This window comes from Balaenoptera physalus (genome assembly GCF_965194825.1).
Source record: "Balaenoptera physalus genome assembly, chromosome: 7".
Taxonomy (NCBI): domain Eukaryota; kingdom Metazoa; phylum Chordata; class Mammalia; order Artiodactyla; family Balaenopteridae; genus Balaenoptera; species Balaenoptera physalus.
The window spans coordinates 114,501,239-114,525,493 of record NC_138886.1 but is presented as its reverse complement, the minus strand read 5'-3'; the positions used below and the strand labels follow the sequence as shown (position 1 = coordinate 114,525,493).

The window sequence follows — 24,255 nt, the reverse complement described above, 5'->3', positions numbered from 1 at the left end:
CTCCCTTCAAAACTAGATACAGACCCCAAGAGAGAGGAGAGCAAGCCCAGTCCTCTCTGGGATACTGAGCGTGTTCTGTGGATGGCCCTGGAGTCCAGAGGAAGCCAGATGGGCACCCACTGGCTGAGCAGCCCAGGAAAGAAGAGCTCCCAGTTTCAGCCCCTATTTGAGGTTGGACATGTGACAGTGACGTGGTAGGATGGAAACCAGATCTGCAGACTGTAGTAGGCTGAATAATGGTGCCCCCTGGTGCCCTGATCCCTGGAACATGCGAACGTTACTTTGTATGGCTGTGATTAAATTAAGGGCCTTGAGATGGGGAGATTATCTTGGATTATCCAGTGGGCCCTAAATGTAATCACATGGGTCCTTGTAAGAGAGAGGCAGAGGGAGATTAGATACATAGAAGGGAAGGAGGCAACGCGGCCACCGGCCACCTAGACAGAGACTGAAAGGATGTGGCGAATGCCATGGAATGTCGGCAGCCACTAATCAAAGTAAATAATCAAAGCTGAAGCAATTCTAAAAAATACTTGTTGTAATCCAATCATTGCATATTGTTTTTTATCTTTCACTTGGGTACTTTTTTAAAAAAATGACACTGTATAGAGTACAGTGACAGATTGCTAGATAATTGAAATATGGCAAATAGAGACTATAGCTATGCTGAAGATATGGATGGATGGATGGATAGGTGGGGTGCTGAGAGACAGAGACAGATGTTAGGGCACTGATTTATATTTGACACATGGTGGGTAATTTAACATTCACCCAAAGAGGTTATCCAGAGGAAAGCTTGTGCTTACTGTTCATGAAGCTTTGAGGAGTTGGGAAGGAAGTAGGCCATGTGGCCAGAACAATCTTTAGATTTATTAATTCTCTATCAAATTTCAGGTAACATAATCTATTGGTGATCAAAAGATTTAATTCCTAAATGAGGAAGAGTCAAATTTTCAGGACATAAAAATCATAAGTGAACAACCTCCCTCCCTGCCACAGGCCACTATTCAATTTAGAATATTAGAAAATGTCATCATAGGTTCACTTGAGAGGTAAACTGTCTATATCTCATGATCCAAAAACAATTAATAATACATCCAATTGTCTCCTCCAATTAATACCATAAGCAAAGAATTCCACCGTGAAACTCTGAGGAAAAAATATGAAAATGCTGTTAACAAAAGATTACGAAGTCTTTGTCCAAAGGCAAGAAGACCTCACATTTTGTGCAAAGGCTGCAGCTCGCCAAAGATGTGAAGCAGCTGTCAGATTCTGTGAACAGAATCCCACCCTTTCAAGGTCAAGGAACCCAGCGTGAAGTTGAAGTTTCACTCTGATCCTCCTCTATAAGATTCTCCAGCCTCCTCTAATCTGAATGAAAATTAGCAAACTTCTTCAGCCTTTCTTCCTTTCCTAGGGTTGCTGGTGAGCCTGGTATCTACAACCCAGCCAACTCTGCAGAAAACCACAGTTTAGATGGAAAATCACTTTGGGTTTCTGGCTCATCAGCAGTACCGCACATCTAATTAGCTCAACAATTGGTCCCTGTGATAAAATCAGCTAATTTTATGTTCAAATGGCTGCTCCGTGGTAAGTAATACTGTCACTCTCAACTTCACGTGGCATAAAGAAGTTGCTGAAGAAGCTGGTTACTAGGGGGTCACTGGGGGCAAACCAGTGAAGACTATTAAATTAGTAACTTCAGTCAGTGTTATAGTTAGTACAGAGGGGTCCCGCCAGGGCTCAAACAAGATGAATTCCCAGGATGTGGTGACAGGGCCGGAAATGCCAACTCTTACCAGAGAAAACAGTATGTATAAAATGATGGAAAGCCATCTGCAGAACCTCTCCGAGGTTTAACCCAAATGTTTGCAATGAGGTAGATTACGGAGTCCTAGATCCTCATCCAGTATTGTTAAGAATGACTCTCCCAGATTAAAGACCCCTGTTGCTTCAGGAATCTGTTCAAGGTTATCCTGGAGAGAAAACCCAGGAAGCCAATTCCAGGAGTCACCTCCCAACTTCTTCCTCTCCTTCACTCACCTGTGAAGGCAACTTGTGATAGATATCAATCTGAGACTCTTTCCCTACTTAGTGAGTGACCTAGTAAAAACCACGTTACTCTTTAAGGTAAATGTCAAAGGACAGATCAACTTCTTTATGGTGTAAAAGCTAATTACACTGCCTCCCACCAGCACTGAGAATTGCTGATTTCTTTTTCTTCTTTTGGTGTGTATTTATCAATTATAACAATTGCATGGACAGTTAGAAATTGATACAAGCTTCAAAACTAGAAACAAGAAATACATGAATGCATACGATTTTACATAAAGATACAGAGAGATATATTCATACCTATATCTAAACATATCCATTATATCTATGTATGTATACTGATACGTATAGTCAGAGATATAGAAATGGCTCCATGTGTATAAAGTACTTAAAACAGTAATTAGCATGTAGTAAGTACTCAGTACTGTTGCTGTTCTATTATCATCAACGTCATTATTATATGTACATATAGATATATCAACTCTATACATACATAACTGTATATTATGTAATTCCACGATTGTGGCAGGATGCCTGCTAAAATTAGACTCGTGTTTTTCATTCTCTGCTCTAACAGAGGAGCCAGAAAGTCACTAAATCATAGTAAATTATCCTGGAGACACTGTAGTCACTTGGCTGGTGTGGGCCGGGCAGGGGTGGGTGAAGGACCCTTTGTATGTCGTCGCATCAGCCGCCTCTCGTGCACCAGCTCAGATCCCCTCGGCCTCGCCTTTCTCTCCTGCAGTCCCTGCTGCAGCGGCCAGCTCTGCACGGACCCTGAGGAGCCTCACGCAGGGTCTCACCTCACACCCGTGCCACGTGCCTCCTGCCCCGGGGACCCAGTATCCTGAGCCCACAGGTGTGCAGCCCAGAAGTGCGGAGTGAACCCATGGGGGGGGTGGCATCCAACGGACAGATGCTTCCCTTCCTCCCCCGGAAGGACCCGTCATTTCATAAGGACCAGACACCCCATCACCGAGGGCAGGGGCCAGCTTACATTGTTTCTCCTTCCTCTTCTCTTCCACTCCCCTGCCCCTCACTCCTGCTCCGAGGCAGCCAGTAAAGTCCTCACATACAAGCCTTTTTCACGGGCTCTCCTTTCTACAGGACCCAGACTAAGACAAAAATCACAGGGGTCACCTGTGTGCCAGTGCTCAACAAGGTAGGTGACACCATGAGACACCTTGTTCTTTGGTTCCTGAAAAGGAAAATGGCTTGACCCCTCATGGCATAGATAGGGAAAGGGGGCAAAGGACAGTAGTTCTCACTGCTCAAGGTGGGACAGAAGGATAAATCCTGACCCGGAGCTTCCGGGTGGGGACCCTCGGGCACTGGCTGTGTCAGGAGAGGAAGAGATCTCTGCACTTGACAGAGCTCAGCCACAGGTCCCCAGGGCCATGGCTCTCAGTCCTCAGCTCTGTCCAGCGGTGGCTGGAGGAAGGGTGCCTGACCCTCATGCTGTGCCTCTCCGGAGAGGAGAGGAGAGGAGAGAGCAGTTCCTGAGGCGGCACCTCCGACGGCCGAGCAGCCCTGAGCTCTCGCAATGAGCCAGCCCAGGAGCAGAGGACTTATAACCCTGGGTCTGTCAGCCCGGGAGCCAGACTGACGCCCCGCCGCCTGCAACACACACACCGCCCCACCCCTTACACTGCTGTGCTGTCGCATCAGGCTGCCGCTGGCCTCATGTGGCTATGTGAATACACAATTAAATCAGTTAAAAGAAAATAAAACGTTCGGTTCTTCAGTTGCATGAGCCACATTTCAAGTGATCAACACCCCTATATGGCTAGTGGCTCCTGCCGGACGCTGCAGGAGAGACCACTGCGATTGGGTAGAGAGCTGTACCGAGGCTCTGGTCTAGAGTCAAGACTCTATAGGTTTTAGTCAGTTTGCCAGGAGAGAAATACTGGACTTTCTACTCACCTATCAGTGGAATCCAGGGCCAGTTTTTATTTATGTATAAAAGAGTCGTGACAGTATTTGTTCTCTGAGTTGGTGATAAAGCAGTTCTGTGTGATTATGTTAACACCAATGGATATCTGGATGCCGGGGGCACAAGAAGGCCCCAATCTTTATTTTAAAAATAGACCCTACCTTTAAAAGTCAAGCAAAAAATACGTATACATGTATACGCAGGAATGTATTTAATTCCCATATGCTTAGGTACAGAACACCCAAAAAGCACTAGGTTAGAACAACTGTCTAGAATATAAGATTAACATTCCCCAAATCTACAAAAATAATGGAGAAATTATGAAAACAAATAATATTTAATATCTAAATTTTACTTCATATGTGTATCTGTTATCGAAGACCAATGTGGGTTCCACTCAAAGCTCAGGATAAGAAACTATATTGGGGTAGAAACCAGAAAATTAGGTGTAAGTTAGTCTCTTCATCATCACGTGGAAGGCACTGACCTTGTGAACTTAAAATTTTCATTGTGAACACCAGAATATCAACTCATTTTGAGATATTCTGCAGGGAAATTAATATCCTTCCAGAGTCTCTAAGTATTATACTGTTTGTACCTTAAGAGATTGTAAATCATTACATTAGGAAATCAATATATAGCATGAATCATATGTAACTTTTACTATTACTTACTAACACAGCCTTTATAATTAAATATAAAGAGATTAAATCAAACAGAACTAACTTTTCTGGTTTTGCATGGGGCCAATTCTCTATGGAGCCTGCCACAGCATCTTGTCTGGTGTAGGCACTTCCCTGCCCATCTCTCCAATGCTGGTGTTCCTCAGGTCCTAAGCCTCCTCTTCTCATCACTTATCACTTTTCTAAGTGATCGTTTCAGCAACTAAGGCTTCATTTACCAAATATAAGTTGATAATCCCAACAGTAATAACGGCTACCATTTGTTGAGCACTTACTATGTGCTACGCCCTGTGCTTTACAAGCATTAACCCAGTTAATAGTCACAACAACCCTCCCTGCAAGGTGGGAACAGCCCATGTCTCCTCCTAATAGCCACGTGGAGGCACATATCAGGGGTACCTTAAACACCACCCTTCCAAACTTAACTCACCCTCCCCACAAATCTGCCTCTGCTCCTCCATACCTTCATACAAAACATCACTAGCCAGAAACCTAAGTCACCCTGGACTCCTCCCCCTCATCTAGTCTCCACTTCCAATCCAGGCCCAAGTTCTATTAGTTCTCCTTCCTAAATATCCCTTCATTCCATTCATACTTCCACCATCCTAGACAAAGCTCCCATCACTTCTGGCCTAGAGTCCTGTGACAGAGGTCTCTCATCCTTATGTGTTTGCCTGAGGTAAATATGGTACATGGCTTTCTAAGTGTCAGGCATCTGATAAAAACTTATGCAGCTGACATACCAGTTGAGGCAATTCAAGGCTGGAGGTCACAAGCTGAAGTGCCAGCACACATGCCCAGGTAAGCCTTCCATTCTCAGAAAAGTCATCATGGGGGAGGGGTGGTGGTGGGATGAATTGGGAGGTTGGGATTGACAAATATACACTAATATGTACAAAAGTGATAACTAATAAGAACCTGCTGCATAAAAAATAAAATTCAAAAAAAAAAAAAAGAGAAAGAAAAGTCATCATATACATGCACCCCCATGTTCACAGCAGCACTATTTACAATAGCCAAGACCTGGAAACAACCTAAATGTCCATTGACAGAGGAATGGATAAAGAAGATGTGGTACATATATACAAAGGAATATTCCTCAGCCATAAAAAAAGAATGAAATAATGCCATTTGCAGCTACATGGATGGACCTAGAGATTATCATACTAAGCGAAGTAAGTCAGAAAGAGAAAGGCAAATACCATAAGATATCAGTTACATGTGGAATCTCAAATATAACACAAATGAATTTATCTATGAGATAGATACAGACTCACAGACATAGAGAACAGGCTTGTGGCTGCCAAGGGAGACGGGGGGGTGGGGGAAGGATGGATTGGGAGTTTGGGACTAGCAGATGCGAACTATTATATATAGACTGGATAAACAACAAAGTCCTATTACATAGCACAGGGAACTATATTCAATATCCTGTGATAAACTATAATGGAAACATTTTTTTAATTTAAAAAACTTAAAAAAAGAAAAGTCATCATAAAAAGAGATCTGAGAAAGGATAATTTATACTTAAAAGCTTTTTAGAATGGAAATATAAACAGGCTCAAATGAGTTCAAAACGTTTATTTTCTTGCAGTTTCTGCAGCACGGTTCAGCTGGGTGCCTCTGGCTTGAGGTCCAATGTGAGCAAATTATCAAACTGGGGCTGCAGTATCAACTGAAGGCTTGACTGGGGTTGAGGGGCTTCCAAGCTCACGCATGTGGCTCTTGGAGGCCTTGGTCCCTTTGCCATGTATGCCTTTACACAGGGCTGCCCCACAACATGACAGCTGGCTTCCCCCAGGGCAAGTGATCCAAGAGGCAGTGAGACAGAAAGGGCCCCCAGGATGCAAGCCACAATCTCATAATGAACTCATCACAAAGGTAACATCCCATTGCTTCTGTCATTCATTCAGAGGGAGTCATTAAATCCAGTCCACACTCAGGGATAGGGGATTCCACGTGGGCAGCAACCACTGAGGGCCATCCTCGAGGCTGCCTACTATTATCATCCAAGCAGACTTCACAGCCTTGGAGGGAGGGAGGGGACGTGCTAAGGAATAAATGGGGTCCTATCAGCATCTCCGTTAGCCCTCTCTGCTTTTCAGAGTTGAACTGACCATGAGTTGCATGTCCTGCTCCTTTTTCTCAATAGATGTACTCTTGTCCTTGCCCCCTCCTCACTGCCACCTCTGCCACCACGGGGATAGGTGGAGAACCCACACATTCCTGAGAATGGCTGCGTAGCAGACTTTTTACATAATTCTAAAATAGATCAGCATTACCATAGCTCCTGGCTCTACTGTTAAATGTGGATCCAACTCTCTAGAAAATATAAAGATAATTAAAATTTAAACATTATCACTAAGTTCTAAAATTTAAAGCAACTCAAGTTATTTTTAAAAGAACTAAATCTCTATCAGAGGAGATTTTTTAAATGTAATACAAGTTAATGGTGAAAAATAATTATTTGATGATGTAATGTCTATATTTCTGAGAAGTATTTTTATTATAATTCAATCTACTGTTACAAGCAAGAGAGAGAGCACTATGGGTTGAATTCTGTGTCCCCAAAAAGATGTTGGAATTCCAACTACCAGGAACTCAGAATGTGAACTTATCTGGAGATAGGGTTTGGTTTTTTTCTTTTTTAACATCTTTATTGGAGTATAATTGCTTTACAATGGTGTGTTAGTTTCCGCTGTATAACAAAGTGAATCAGCTATACATATACGTATATCCCCATATCTCCTCCCTCTTGCGTCTCCCTCCCTCCCAGAGATAGGGTCTTTAACAGAGATAATCAAGTTAAACATGGTCATTAGGTAAGGCCCCAATCTAATATGACTGGAGTTGTCATAAAGGTGTTCATTTGGACACAGAAACAGGCACACCTAGAAGGCAGATGATGTGAAGACACAGGGAGAAGACGGCCGTCTACAAGCCCAGGAGAGAGGCCTGGAGCAGATCCTGCCCTCACAGCCTCCAAAGGACCCAGCCCTGCCAACACCGTGATTTTAAACTCCCAGCCTCCTCAACTGTGAGACAATAGATTTCTGTTGTTTAAGCCTCCCCGCCCCGCCGCCCCAGTCTGTAGTACTTTGTTATGGCAGCCTGAGCAGATTAAGACAGGCAGAGAAAAAAAAAAGAGAGAGACTCAGAGAGCAAGAGAGATTATATGTTAAGCTGTATATTCATCTGGAGGAGTTGACTTTAAAGAGAAATGGCATAAGGGCCTATTCTTCTATGGAGCAGAAAGGCTCTATTCCAACAGGCTGACAGAAATTTCCAAAACATGTGAAAACAGAACACAGTGCCAGGTGCCAAGAACCAGACTCTCCCTCCACAGGTGGGGTCCGGGAGGGAGAGGGGACCCTACCTTCTGGTAGTCCTCTTTGGACCTCAGGGATGTCTCCATGTGCTCAGCAGAGGTCGGGTAGATGGCAGAGCGGTACTGAGAGCCGTGGTCGTTGCCTTGGCGCAAGCCTGGGAAAGCGGAAAGCAGAGGATTACTGGGGTGGCCTGGGCAACGAGGCCAGTGCCACACATTCTCCATGACTCATGTCCTGCTAAGTGTTTGTTTTAACTGCATCCTGACACCACTCTCCTTAAACAAGCATGCAACGTACCTGTTTTGCTTTGCCTATTTTTTTTTAACTTTTTTAAAAAAATTATTTAGTTTATATCTACCCCTATTTCTCTGTCTTAATTGTTGCTACCTTTTTAAAATTTATTTATTTATTTTTGGCTGTGTTGGGTCTTTGTCTCTGTGCGAGGGCTTTCTCTAGTTGCGGCAAGTGGGGGCCACTCTTCATCGCGGTGCGCGGGCCTCTCACTATCGTGGCCTCTCTTGTTGCGGAGCACAGGCTCCAGACGCGCAGGCTCAGTAGCTGTGGCTCACGGGCCTAGTTGCTCCGAGGCATGTGGGATCTTCCCAGACCAGGGCTCGAACCCGTGTCCCCTGCATTAGCAGGCAGACTCTCAACCACTGTGCCACCAGGGAAGCCCCTGCCTATTTTAATTGTAACAAATATCTTTGAGGTAAATTTATCACAGGCCTTGCATCGCAGTAGATGCTCTGCAAATATGCATTTTTCTATGCAGATATTTAAGCCATAACCATGCATCGCTTGCAAAGCACTGTGATACACACTGTTTCCTTGGCTCCTAATGAGACATTCTGTGTGGCAGGTGTTACCGTCCCTCGACTGGCAGATAAGGAAATGGAATAATACACGTGGAAGTGCCTGGCCTAGTGCTTTGCACACAGGAGATGCCTAATAAATGACAAAGTGACTGATGCTCAGCGAGTTTAAAGAGTTTGCCTAAGGTCATGTACCTAATCAAAGAAAAACCTAGCACTTAAAATCAGCCCAGCGTACTTTCCACCCTGTCACAGCAGCTGAAGTGTAGATGCTGGTCAATTTCTAACTGAGTGATAGAGTCCCCAAGTTAAACAGTCACAGGCCTGCCATAGATCCCCTATAGATCCCCATGCTGTTGTAAAATGAACTTCACACATGTTTACTGCATCATTCAAGCATCAGTTTCAGTTTTAACAAGTGCCCCCAAACTCCTCCAGTAAAAGATGCAACTTTCCAAAACAAACAGTTCTATCTTTTCCAGCCCCCAGCTTAGCTGACTTCCTAGAAACGCCATTCTCCCACCTTCAGAGTCCCCTCCTCTCCTCAATGCACAAAGGTCACATGGGGACCAGGAACTAAGTGGCTTAAAGAGCCAATACCAATAATGACATCAAAATATTAATTTAATATTACATAATAAAAATAAACCAGCCCATGCCTCCAATAAGCATTGATTAATACCAAATTAGGGTATCTATTTCATTTCTTTCTAAGTTATATATTCATTTAAGTATTATAGTAGTAGTCTTATGGTGTACAGTATATACTATAGGTATTATTTATAATATACAGTATGTATTATTATAAATATTATTTATTAAGCACCTAATACATGCTGAGTATTTTTTCAGATGCTGAGGATATAGCAATGAATGAAAGAAAACCCTGCCTTCACAGAGCTCACATTCTAGTGAAGGGTAAGAGACTGGATAAATATACATTCCAGAATGTTCTTTGTTTTCAATTTTCCCTCCTTCCCTTACAAGTAGGGCTTTTCCCGTGTGACTACCTCCCATCCTTTTGTCCTAACATCCATTTGCATAATGGCAAGACGGTTGCATCATTGTTCCTTCTGAAACATTCTCCATGAAGAAAAAATATTGCCGGATGGCTGATTTTCGGTAAAGTCAGACCCCTCTCCATTCAGAACAAGATGCCGAAAAACACTGTCTCCATGTGTAGTTGTTTAAATCTATTTAAGTTTTCTTTTTTTAAAAGAGAAATTAGTATGTGAGTAAAAGAGAACCTGCAGGTATGATTTATTTATATTTTTCGGTAAGTTTTACTAAGATTACATACGCCTTGTACGCTGAAGACCATAATATCTGTGTGTTTACTTGGAGGTCTCTGAATTATCATAGGATCATGGAAAATTGTTGCTTACAGATAAAAATTGGCTTTTTAGAAAACAGAGTGGGAATAATTAAGAATCGCTCCAAGGATATGGTTTAACAGTGGGCTCTTTCACAGATCATATTTTCACAAGGCATCTGGTATAAGGATTATACAATGAAACCCTTAAGTTTACATCGATTTTTTAGAGCTGCTCTTGCAGTGACATGACAACCTAAGGGGTAGAAGCATCTGGAAGACCTCACAAAATTGTGTGGTTGGGCAGAAAAGATGCACATGGCTGTCATTCTGGGCAAGTATAAAAGGTAATGAATTTCTATTAAAAAATAATCCATGCATTATTTATACAATTAGAGTTCATACTACTACTGTAATCGGGGATGGGGATTTATGGGCCCTTCCCTGAAGCCATGATCCCTCGATCCTACATTCTAACTTGATCGCCTGTTCACTGTGACACTGTAATCCTGATGTGGCTCCTCCCACTGTTGTCGCTGTCGTCCTGTGCAGGTCTGGGCTGTCCCCAACACACTGTGGACAGCTTTAAAGACGAGTAACTTCGTGGGCATTACCCACAGCCCTACCCCAGACTCACTGCATCTCTCCCACTGTACGAACCCAAACTAACCGTCCATTGGAAAGATGGGGGCTATTCACACAGTTAACAGTCACATCTGTGGGGCAGAAGTCTCTCAGTTTTGAATTTACAGCTTCAACCTTCTAATCACATTCCTTCTTGGATGTTCTAATAAAACTAAAAGTTCTTCATGTCAGAAACAATACCCTCTCTTCCTGGTCACTCTGGCTAAACCCCTGACTGGCCAGGAAGGAAGACAAGAAAGTGTTAAAGAGATACACTAGGGGATGGAAAGAAAACATGAAAGCCTGTGTTTGGATTTCCTTGAGTCTTGAGTGACACTGGACTAGGCATTAACTCTCCGGTCTACTCAAGGATAACGTTATTTTGATTGCATTTTTCCATCACAGTTCATCCTGAGGAGAAGGTATAATATCTTAAGTCAAAACCATACATCTATATCCACGTACACGTGTGCGTATTTGGTTAATTCCAATGCATGTACCTTTCGGTTCACTAATGAAGGGGCTTATTAAGTAGATAGAAGCTTCAAATTTGAAAGCAGATGGTTCACCGGGAAATACGATTTGAAGCTCAAAAGACTGAGAAACCTATAGAACTAGGGCTTTTCTCTTCTCATTATTTTTAATACATTGCATTTATAGATGTTTAGCATCATTAAACTTTTCACCATTTCTTTCAACCTCTATTGGTTTACATAATGAACGCAAAACAGTAATTCACATGTGAGGAAAACCTGTTTACTAAATCTCTTGTCAGAAGCCTAGGACTTAGAGCTGCAAGAGCTTGTTTTTAAGTCTGACTCTGCCACTGACATGTTTTATGCAAATTTCCTAATCTTTCTGAGCTTCAAACCTCTTCTGTAGAACAAGGATTATACGGGCCTAAGCTATAGGTTTGTTTGAGGAACAAATGAGATGGAACCTGTAAAGTGCTTTGTTGACTATAAAAAATTATGTAGGGGTTAAATACTTTCATTTTTACAACTTTTCAAAATCTTAGAATAGTTCAGAACAACTAGTTTGAAATAAAAATAACGAATGACGTCACACAAGATACTTTAGGAGTGACCCTTTTCCCCCAGAAAAGCGTTATTTATATTAATATCTCAGATACTCACACAGCAGGGGTCTCACAGATAAACAATCCAAAGAGAGGGTCAGAATTCATTTTATGTGTGTAGAAATGTACTGTTCAGTTTTTAACTAAACTTTTAGTTTATTACATTTTTTTTTAACAGAATTACCTTCCTAGTTAAATTTTAACTCTGCTCATGTCCATCCCAGTTCTTCATTTCCATGGAAAACAAACCCAAGAAAGGGGAAGAATTCTTTGAGTGAATTCTCCCTCCCCTGCTCCTACCCATAAAGCGCTTTCAAATGCAATGTCTTCACGCTTGGTCTCTGATCTGAAGTTTGAGGAAAATCAAGCTTGTTAACATTATCTTGTATCTCTCAAGCTCACACCCACTGGGTTACTAAAAAGGGGGAAAGAAAGACTTGCAGAGTGGGTGGTAGAAAGAAACAAAAACAATTAAAAATTATTGAAAAACGAAGTTTTTAAAGCCCTTCTTTCTGACTTCCTGCCTTCTTTTCTTCCTTCCATTCATTCATCCGTCTTTCCCTGAATCAGGCAAGGTACCAGATACTGGGATTCAGAAATAAGATGGTCTCATTTTTCAACTAGGTCCCCATCCTATTACAGTGAATGCCATCTTATGAGTTAAACTTAGATCTACCTGACACGGAAGCTCTTTCTCTTTTCAAGACTGATGCACAAGAAGTTACAGCAAAACAATCGAAGACAATGGAACAAAGTGTGTGTGTGATGCATCTGGTGGGGAGTGGAGCATCCCAGCCCAAGACCCAGAAATAAGAAGAAGCTTGGTCTATGCTGAGGGCTGTGAGGAGATGAGCCTGGGTCCTGCCAATTGTCCTGGAAGGAAATGAAGCCGGTCGGTTGAGCACGAGGCCGCATGGGTGTCTTGACAGGACACACGGGGGACCAGGGGCGTATGGAAAGATCAGTTTCAAGGGAGCCACAGAATTCCGTGGAACCCTGGGTGAGCATAATCATCACGAATCCAGAGCTCTCTTTCACATTGATTCAATATGTGTTGCAAAGTTCGCTGTGCCTTCCACTTGGCTTTGGAAAAACTAGGAGGATAAATTATTGACGTTATTTGGCTGTCTTCACATCCCAGGAAAGTAAGCAATAGACTTGCTGTAGGGGGTGAAAAGAGAATAACCAGCTCAGAAACAACATCTTGTGCTTAAAATTCTTCCATAACACTCTCTAAACTGATCAATAAGGACTGGGCTTTGGGGCATTCTTGAAAAGAACTGCCCTCTTGGCATCCACCAACTGTTTGAGATTTCTCCATCCACCTTCTCCAAATAAGATTTGAAAGGGACAAACCATCATGAGACTGCTCTAAGATTTCCCTCTCTCTCAGTGGAGCCAGAGAAAATGCTGGAAAACAGAGAAATGCTTAACCTATAATGAAGCGAAAAGATGGATGAGTTCTCACCTGCTCAATGGCCCTCTAAACTTTGGCTCATCTTTGGGTACTAGCCCTGTTTTATATATTCAGACTAGAGAGATGAGAAATATGCCTGAACATGGAAATTTTAAAGGGAAGTTCACACTGTGAGCTGTTGTGAGGTAATTAAGAAATTTCAGGAGTCACCAGCTGATAATGAACATCAGGGCAAGGAAGGACATATTCCTAATGGTCTGAAATTACTGACTCTGTGTTAGGGAACTTCAAAGGAGCAATCTCATTAGAGGACTACCCATGTTGGCTACAGAGACCGGGTGACTCCCACCAGGATGAATCTATACTCTTCTCTTCTACAGCCAGTTGCTAGGAAAAAATGGATCCTGATTATGGTCTGCTGCATGAAGCAGGGAAACTGGCATGAGTTTAGCCATGAGATGGTTCTGGATTCTAATTCCATCTCTGCGTTTGCTGTGTAACCTCAGCCAAGGTACTAGACCCGTCTAAGCTTCAGTGTCCTCATTTGGAAAAGTGGAGATGGTGATACGTACCTCACAGGTTTGCTCGGTATCTTACATAGGAGCTCAGTAAACATATCTCCCCCATCCCCTTGTGACTTCTAATGCAGAAATTCAAGGAGGAGAAGTTTTCAACATACTACTTAAGAATTTAAAAATTCCTGTCAAGAAATGAGCTACTAAGCATCTAGCTGAGTTCAGGAACCTTGCTAGAGATTCAGCTAAAACACAGACCACTGAGCCTGATCTCAGTCTCAGGAAATGTCTAGAATGTATCAACAAACAGATATGAATGCAGAGAGGCAAGCTGTGATCACTAGGATGAACGTGGATCCATCTAGAATCCATGCCTCTTAACCTCTCTGGCCTCAATTCAGCATCAGTAAGGATTTGGGGTAGATCCTTTTAAAACCAGTTTTGTTAAGGTATAATTGACATACCATAAATGGTATATATTTAAACTGTACAATTTGATCAGTTTTGACACGTGTATATGCCATGAAACCATCACCACAATCAAGATAATGAACACTTACAAAATTTCCTCATACCCCTTTTAAATCTCCCCTTCTCACCACTCCCAGCCCCCATCCTAAAGCCCCAGGCAAACACTGATCTTCATTCTGTCATCTGTATTTTTCTAGAGTTTTACACAATTGGAATCATGTCGCGTGTACTCGTTTTTGGTAACTCAACCATGCTGTTGCATGTATTAACAGTTGCTTCCTTTTATTGCTGAGCAGTGTTCCACTGATTCGATATGCCAAATTTGTTTATACACTGACCTGTTGATGGATATTTGGGTTCTCTGCAGCCTCTTGCTATTAAAATAAAGCTACTGTGATTATTCATGTGCAGGTCTTTGTATGCACATATGCTTTCATTTCTCCTGGATAAATACCTGGGAGTGGAATGGCTGGTACATTTATGTTTACCTTTTTAAGAAACTGCCAAACTTTTTCCAAAGTGGTTGTAACAGTTTACATTACCTACCAGCAATGTATGAAAGCTCAGTTGTCATATCTACACAAACACTTGTCATGGTCAGTACTTTTAATTTTAGCCATTGTCAAAATATGTGTAATAGTATCTTATTGTGGTTTTAATTTGAATTTCTTAATGTCTAATAATGTTGAGCATCTTTTCATGTGATAATTTGACATTTGTACACCTTCTCCGGTAAAGTGTTCAATTTTTTCCCATTTTTAAATTGTATTGTCTCTTATTATTGAATTTTGAGTTCTTTATATATTCTGAATACAAATATCTTATCAGATATATACTTGAAAATATTTTCTCCCAATCTGTGGCTCGTCTTTCATTCTCTTAACAATGTTTCAAAGAGCACAAATTAATTTTGATGAAGTCCAAATTATCAGTGTTTTCTTTTATGGATCATGTTTTTGGTGTTGTATCAAAAAAAATCTTTACCTAACCCAAGTCACAAAGATTTTCTCCTATATTTCCCTCTAGATGTTTTATAGTTTCAGGTTTTAAAGTTAGGGCTATGATTCATCTTATGTTTTGTATATGGTGCGAGATATGGATCAAAGCTGTTTTGGTTTTCTTGTGGTGGCGGTAGTTTGTAGTTGTTTGCTGCAAATGCAATTGTTCCAGCGCCATGTTTGGAAAACACTATCCTTCTTCCACTTTGTAGTCTCTCCTCCCAGACTTTGAGCTATTTTTTTTAATAGTATATATTGTGTGCTTTTATTTTTTATTTCCCCATAGTCTGGTTCCAGGACTCTGCTCTTAATCACATCTTTGTACTGCCTCTGTTACTTTCTTTCTTTTTTTTTTTTTTACATTTTTATTGGAGTATAGTTGCTTTACAATGTTGTGTTAGTTTCTACTGTACAGCAAAGTGAATCAGCTATACGTATACATAGATCTCCTCTTTTTTGGATTTCCTTCCCATTTAGGTCACCACAGAGCACTGAGCAGAGTTCCCTGTGCTATATAGTAGGTTCTCATTAGTCATCTATTTTACACATAGTATCAATAGTGTATATATGTCTATCCCAATCTCCCAGTTCATCCCATCCCCCTTCCCCCTCGGTATCCATACGTTAGTTCTCTACCTCAGTGTCTCTATTTCTGCTTTGTAAACAAGAATGTCTATACCAGTTTTTTCAGATTCCACATATATGCATTAATATATGGTATTTGTTTTTCTCTTTCTGACTTACTTCACTCTGTATGACAGTCTCTAGGTCCATCTACATCTCTACAAATGACCCAATTTCGTTCCTTTTTATGGCTGAGTAATATTCCATTGTATATATGTGCCACATCTTCTTTATCCTTTCCTCTGTTGATGGACATTTAGGTTGCTTCCATGTCCTGGCTACTGTAAATAGTGCTGCAGTGAACACTGGGGTGCATGTGTCTTTTTGAATTATGGTTTTCTCTGGGTGTATGCCCAGTAGTGGGATTGCTAGGTCACATGGTAGTTCTACTTTTAGTTTTTTAGGAACCTCCATACTGTTCTCCATAGTGGCTGTATCAATTTACATTCCTACCAACAGTGCGAGAGGGTTCCCTTTCTTCCACTCCCTCTCCAGCATTTAGTTTTGTAGATTTTGTGATGATGGCCATTCTGACTGGTGTGAGGTGATATCTCAGTGTAGTTTTGATTTGCATTTCTCTAATAATTAGTGATGTTGAGCATCTTTTCATGTGTTTGTTGGCCATCTGTATGTTTTCTTTGGAGAAATGTCTATTTAAGTCTTCTGCCCATTTTTGGATTGGGTTGTTTGTTTTTCTGATATTGAGCTGCATGAGCTGTTTGTATATTTTGGAGATTAGCCCTTTGTCAGTTGCTTCATTTGCAAATATTTTCTCCCATTCTGAGGGTCGTCTTTTGGTCTTGTTTATGGTTTCCTTTGCTGTGCAAAAGCTTTTAAGTTTAATTAGGTCCCATATGTTTACTTTTGTTTTTATTCTCATTACTCTAGGAGGTGGGTCAAAAAAGATCTTGCTGCGATTTATGTCAATGAGTGTTCTGCCTATGTTTTCCTCTAAGAGTTTTATACTGTCTCACCTTACATATAGGTCTCTAATCCGTTTTGAGTTTATTTTTGTATATGGTGTTAGGGAGTGTTCTAATTTCCTTCTTTTACATGTAGCTGCCCAGTTTTCCCAGCACCATTTATTGAAGAGGCTGTCTTTGCTCCATTCTGGCCAGTTATATTCTGGCCTCCTTTGTCATAGATTAGGTGACCTTAGGTGACCATAGCTGCATGGGTTTATCTCTGGGCTTTCTATCCTGTTCCATTGATCTATATTTTGACTTTGTGCTATTTTTGCCTTACATTTTACTTCTACATATCTTATAACCCTCAAAATACACTTATTATTTTTGCTTTAAGCAGTGGTTTATCTTTTAAAGATATTTAAAACTTTAAAAATCTTTATATTTAGTTAACATGTAGTTAACATTTCTAGTACTCTTTACTCCTTGTGGAGATCCAGATTTCCCGATGGCATCATTTTCTTTCTTTCTGTTTGAAGGGCTTCCTTTAACATTTCCTTCTAGCTTGGGTCTGCTGGTGATGAATTCAATCCAGCTTTTGTACATCTGAAAAAATACTTTTGCTTTATTTTTGAAAGATGTATTCACCAAGCAAAGAATTCTAGTATGACAATTCTTTTTCTTTCAGTACTTAAAGATATTGCTCCACTGTCTCCTAGCTGGCATTGCTGCTGATGAGAAATCTGCCATCTTCCTATCTTTGTTCTTCTGTATGAAATTATCTTTTTTTCCTGTAGCTGCTTTTAAAATTTTCTGTTTATCACTTATCTTACTGATTTGATTATGATGTGTTGTGATGTTTTTCTTCATGTTTCTTGTGTTTGGTGTTCATTTAGCTTCGTGGATCAGTGGTTTTATAGTCTTTATCAAATTTGGATTTTTTTCTGACATTATTCAATTTTTTAATCTCAGGCATTGTAGTATTCATTTCTTGAAGATGGACTGGGTCTTTTTTTTATTTTTTGTCTTTCTACTTCACATGTTCAATCTTCCCTCTAGCTTCTTAAACATACTGAATAGTTTTAATGGCTTTAAAACCTGTGCTAGTGTCATTATCTGCATCAAGTTTATATCATTTTCAATTAATTGATTTTTCTCATTAAAGATAGCATTTTCTTGCTTATTTGCATGCTTGTTGAATGCCAGAAATTGTGAATTTTATCTTGTCGGGTGCTGGATATTTTGTTATTCCTACATATGTATTCATATAGTTTGTTCTGAGAGATTAAGTTACTTTGCAAAAATAACATATCCTTTTGATTCTTGCTTTCAAGCATTGTTACTTTGGACCAGAAAAACTTTTAATCTACATTAATTGCCCCACTAATGAGGTAAAGCCTTCAGAAGTACTCTACCTGATGTTCAATGAGTTTTTATATTTTCCATTCTAGGTAATGAGAATGGGCAGTATTCCCAACCCTGTGTGAGCTCTGGGAATTGTTCCCTCTAATTCTTCAAGGTGATCCTTTTTCTGGCCTCAGGTTGTTTAATCACACATATGCTGGTCAGTACTCAGACAATTACTCAAGAGAACCCTTTGCAGATCCCCAGAGAACCCACTCTCTGAGTGTTTCTCTCCTCCCTTCTTCTGTTCTGTGAATTCCACCTTCCTCAGCATCCCTGGACTCCCAGTGCCATCTCCTGAACCCATGGAGACTGGGAGACTTGGCCTGGGTTCCTCCTCCTTGCTTTGCAGCCTAGAAACTTTCTCCAGGAAATAAGGTAGGGCATTTGTAGGACTTGTTTGTTTTTCTTATGTCCAATGTGTGAGAACCATTGTTTCATTGTTTTGTCTGATTTTTTTAGTTATTTCAAGTGGGAGAGTAAATCCAGTCCCTATTACTCCTTCTTGATCATAAACAGAAGGCTTTGAGCTAAATATTTTCCAAATATCTTCTCACCCTAATTTAAAAAAACCATTTATAGTTAAAATAATGGGTATGGGGACACAGACAGACAGACTGAAAAAATTCCCTTAAGGTTTTTGTGGAGGTTTTGGGTGTATTTTTTGTTTTGTTCTATTCTGTTAACAAATGGACTCTGTAAATTTATTTCAGTAAAATAATTCAGATTAAAAATTTATATGAACAGCATCTGGATGGTGACAAAAATTTTTAAATCGCCGTGATTAATCAAAAAAAATAATTTTATCTATTTTTTTACCCTTTTATCTTCATTCTTCTCGATCATTCTGATCCAACAGTGTTCACAGCGCCTTCCCTCCTTAAATGCTTTCCCCTTGGCCTTGTAACACTGTACTCACCTCAGAATTTCACTATTTCTTGACCACTTTATGTCTATTTGCTTTTCCATTTCCCCCCCACCATCCTCCTTACTACAGATGTTCCTGGGCTCGGTCTCTGTCCATCATCCTCCCTTCCATGTGTCCTCCAATGAAACTTCCTTCTCTATGCTGTGAACTTACAAGTCTGAATTTGTGATTCAAGTTCTCTTCCAGGCATCAGCCATGTAGAGCCACATTCCCGTTAGACGTTTACATATCTAGGCTCCATCGTCCCTGGATTCTCAACTTGACCTCATTATCTTTCATTGTCCCCCACCATTCTCATCTCTATCCATTGACTGGACCATTCTTCTAGCAACCCAAGCTTTCAATTTTGTAGTAATCCATGTTTCATTTGAGTCTCCTTTATGCCTTAAGCCAGGCAGTCACCTAGCTTTACCTTTGTTTTCTGTAAAATCCTTCAGTAATGTTTTTCTTTCCCTTTCCACAGCCTCCTCCCTGATCTAGAGTCGATACTTCATGGTGTGTGATGATAAAGCTAGTATGAACACCTGGATCTTCTGCAGAGCCCTAATTCAGGGCTGCTTAACAAATGTTTCCTGGCTGTCTCTGCTTGTGTAGGTTGAATAAATGAACTGGTAGTTCCTTGCAATAGTGGGTCATTTCACTACATAATCCTATCATTGTTCCCAGTACTGCAAGCCTAATATTTCACCCTTCTTCCCGTGAACAAAGCCTAAGGGCATCGTTTTTCAGATTTTCCATTCTCAGAGCAGAGTGAACATCATGCAGAAAGGTGACAGATGCAGAAAGGTGATATAATGCTGCAACTCCCTGCTATGAAACATACTCATTTTCATATTTTTCACACTAGACTTAGAGTTTCGACTTGTTTATTATTCCTTTAAATGTTATGAAAGCCAGTACATTAATCAGTTATTCTGCATATTAATATTCACTAAAGTAAGATGCCTTTGAAAAGTAAAGTGAAGGCAAGTAAAGTAAAATTTCCTTCCAAGTAGCCATTGGATTTAGAATAAAAATGTGTTCAATTCCTGATTTTTTAATCCAGGCACCCCAGGAATAGGATGGAGACAAGAGGGTGGAGTAGAAGAACATGAGCTCCGGCACCCCAGGAAATTACATTGAAATTTGCTTCCATGTGATTTTGGTTAAGCATAAACCTCAGCCACTCTTTTGCATACCAGGAGATGATAAAGCATCAGCAAGGGAAAGTGTTAACTAGGTCACTTGAGGGAGGCAAGAGTACTTGGGCTATTTTAAAGAGGGAAGAAAAAGCTAAGAAATTAATTAATATACTAGAAATGAAATTTAAGTGATTTTAAAGACATCGTTGGGCATCTGAACTGTTAAAATAAAAGGATGACTACCAAGGATTCCCTATCAGGGTTTCTTAACTTTGGCCCTATTGACATCTTGGCCTGGGTAATTCTTTGTTGTGAGGGGCAGTCCTACGCATTGTTGGATGTGTAGCAGTATCCCTTGATTTTATCCACTGATGCCAGCAGAATCCACCCTGTTGTGACAACCAAAAATATCTCCATACATTGCCAAATGTCCCCTAGGGGGCAAAATTGAGACCCACTGCTGTATATTAATGAACTACATCTTTTGATATCATTGCTTATAAAAGCCTACATATTCAAAGCAGCTAAATGAAGCAACATGTGAAAAGTGAAAGCTCTAGGATATGTGGAAACCAACAGTTATAAAGGAGTATCAGAGGTCTTTGGTATTCATATTTTCATTTGCATCTGCTTATTTCATTGGTTACCAGTTTGGTTTCACTTTTTACTCCCAAATTTAAGAGATCTGCATTAGAGAACACAATACCTCTTTTTTCCGTTTTTGGTAAAATAGCATTTTAAGCTACACATTGCAAGTCCACAAAGAAGAGAAGAACATAAGCACAAATTAAAATCAACATGCATATAGTCTGAAAGAGAGAAAGTTCTCAATTTTATGGAGAAGGCAAGAAACGCACCTTTTTTCCGTCTTATTTAATAGCTTGGGCAGAAAAAAAAGAAGCATTAAAGTTGTTATCACAACATGTTTCCTGGTGACTAGAATATCTTACCATATCTCTCAGAAAGCCTCATATCTCTCAAAAATTGGTACAGCCCCATCTCACCATACCACTTAGGCACTGCAATCAGGTTAACAGAGAACAAAGGTAACAGTGGCTTAAACAAGACAGAATTATATTTCTTTTTCACTTTAAGTGAAAGGTACTGAGTTAGGTGATCTAGTGGTGGTCGGGTGGCACATGGTCACCAGGGACTCAGATTTCTTCTTTCTACACAACTATCCTTAGCAGATGGCTCTCATTCTCAAGGACATAAGATGCCTTCTGGTGCTATAACCGTCACATCCAAGTTGTAGATTAGAAAAAGGAAAAATAGAAGGACACTTCTTCCTACTTCTTCTATCTTTAAAGAGACTGCCCAGAAGTTCCAAGCCATACTTTCACTCATATCTCATTGAGTGAAACAAGTCATATGACCACACCTCCATAATTCCCCTCTCCCGGCTCCGCTGTGGAGCAGGCCAAGGTCAGGCTACCTGAGGTCACATCCTTGCTCAGCTTCTTCCCCTTCCCTACCCTACTTTCCTCACTCCCTTACAGGTTCTTTTTCCTCAATAAATCACATGTACTAAATCCCTGTCTCAGGCTCTGCATCTAGGGAAACTAACCTAAGACTTCAAGCTATTCATCTAGTTTTGCTCTCATTCAAGCCACCGTACTGCCCACCTCCAGGGCTATGTTGTTTCTTACAATTCCATCACTTTAGTTGTTTAGGTTCCTAGATGAACTCTTATTAGATATGTTTATTAAAGTATTATTAGACGAGTTTATTAAATTGCTACAATGATCTCTTAATGAGATCAAAGTTCTTGTGGTCAGCATCTGGCTTACACATGCCCAAGGGCCACCATTCTCAGAGGAAGACCACTGGCCTACATGCTGAAATGTCGCACTCAGGATGGTACATCTCCACTGTATTTAATTCACTTTGTGAGATTAGCATAAGCAGAGGCTTAGCTGTTATAACTCTGTTTACTAGATTTTGAACACTCCTAATCGCTTCTTCAAAATTTCTCTCAATGAATAATGAAACAACCAATGAATGACTCAGAACTTCAAACATTCCATGGATAAAGAAGATGTAGTACATATGTACAACGGAATACTACTCAGCCATAGAAAAAGAATGAAATAATGCCATTTGCAGCAACATGGATGCACCTAGAGATTATCATACTAAGTGAAGTAAGTCAGAAAGAGAAAGATAAATACCATATGATATCACTTATATGTGGAATCTAAAATATGACACAAATGAACTTATTTACGAAACAGAAACAGACTCACAGACATAGAGAACAGACTGGTGGTTGCCAAGGGGGAATGGGGGAGGGATGGATTGGGAGTTTGGGATTAGCAGATGCAAACTATTATATATATGTATAACAATCACTTTGCTGTACACCAGGAAATAACACAGCATTGTAAATCAACTCTACATCAATAAAATAAAATTTTTTTAAAAGCAAGAAAAAAAAGAACTTCAAACATTCCAAATACATGAACAGAGTCAGCACCTCTACTCCTTGCTTCTTAAACTGACCCCACCTCCCCAGAGATGGCACAGGAAGACCACCACAGATGAGTGGCACTGGTGGAGTGTTGCTTCAAGGATGACCTCCTGCCTCCTGCTGGAGAATAGGGCCTCCACGGGGGCAAAACATCACAGGGCTCTGAAGTCCTCCAACAGGTAGATGAATCTGCATCCCTCACAGCAACAGCTGGCACCTCTTATTATCACCCATGTGACCCTTCCTCCTAGCACACCCAGACTTTAGCTCAGGTGTTTGAGACAAGTCTTATTAATATGGAATAATCTCACATTACCTGACTGAAAATTAATTCTGTCCATTTTAAATGACATCTCATTTTAAAGTTAAAACACTGAATAACACTCAGAGAAAGGTTGAGCACCTGCCCAGGGCCAGTGCTAGATCTGCAAAGTGCTAACTGCAGTGCTAACTGCAAAGCCGTGCTCTTATCCACTACTATCTCAATTTGTAAATTATATATCGCTTAAGCAAAAAAACTGAAGTAGACAATAGTGAACTATGAAAGATATTACATGGCTCTCTTCTGAAAGAAAGTATTCTGTGTTCCCTACCATTTCCACAATATTGTTTCTATTTTTTAACGCAATGCATCTCAAAAGAGATAAAAGAAAATTGCTATATAACAGAGGTGTCAAATATTCACACTGTACCTAAAAGGAAGGGTTTGAGTTTCAGTAATGAAAAAACATTACTTCTATAATCATAGATAAATTATTTTGAAAAGATGTGGTGATGTCTTCCTAAAAGGCAAAAAAAATTTATCTTAGTATAGTTTTTCCTTTTATGAAAGAGAAATTCTATTTCTGGTCAGTCAAAGGAAGTATTTTAAATTATGATATCTTTCTTAGAATGTCTGGGACTCCATATCCACTTATGCTACAAACTCCCAAGTTTGACCAAATAATGAGTCTTGAAATGTTCAAATTATCATCAAAATGTATGAAAACTTTCAAAATATTGAAATTTCTATGTCACTATTTCCTATCCAAATCTTAAAGTTTTGTAGCAATGAGTCAGCCAAAGTACTCCCCTACAGAACATTAGGCATGTAAATGAGATTTATAAGATGTTTACATTTGAATCAGTACCAAGCACGCATATGCACACACATTGACAAAGTTATTCTTCCATCATGGGCATTGTTCATATTATTAACAGGAACAGCAATCAATATATTAACCTTTGTAATTTCTAGATCTGATTACAGAAAGATACATAAATGTACAAAAGTTCATAAAACATAAATGCAGTTTATTAAAGTATTTACATTAATGCTATCATACTATATATAATATGTTGCAATATGTAATATTAGTATACTTATTATAAAGTGAATGCTCATATAACCACCACTCAGGTCAAGAAAGAGAGAATTGTCAGCACCCTTGGAGGCCCTCCATGTGTCCCTACTGATGACAATACCTTCCCTCTCTCCAGTAGCACCCACACCTGATTTCTGTAACAGTAATCACCTATTTTTGAAATTTACATCAATGAAGTTATTCTGTGGTTTTAATCTTTCACTTACTGTTAT

At 40.2% G+C, this 24,255-nt stretch overlaps 1 protein-coding gene across 3 annotated transcripts in view; it reads right to left on the bottom strand.

Annotated features, from left to right (window-relative positions):
- Positions 1 to 24,255, bottom strand: part of MSRA (methionine sulfoxide reductase A) — a 377,340-nt gene that overhangs the window by 90,168 nt on the left and 262,917 nt on the right. For 2 of the 3 annotated variants that reach the window (XM_082469048.1, XM_082469050.1), the window contains exon 5: positions 8,048 to 8,154. In XM_082469048.1, coding sequence (XP_082325174.1) covers positions 8,048 to 8,154 — 107 coding nt within the window. Of the gene's footprint in view, positions 1 to 593; positions 6,722 to 8,047; positions 8,155 to 24,255 lie in introns of those variants that run through there. The other variant, XM_082469049.1, reaches the window with a different exon arrangement.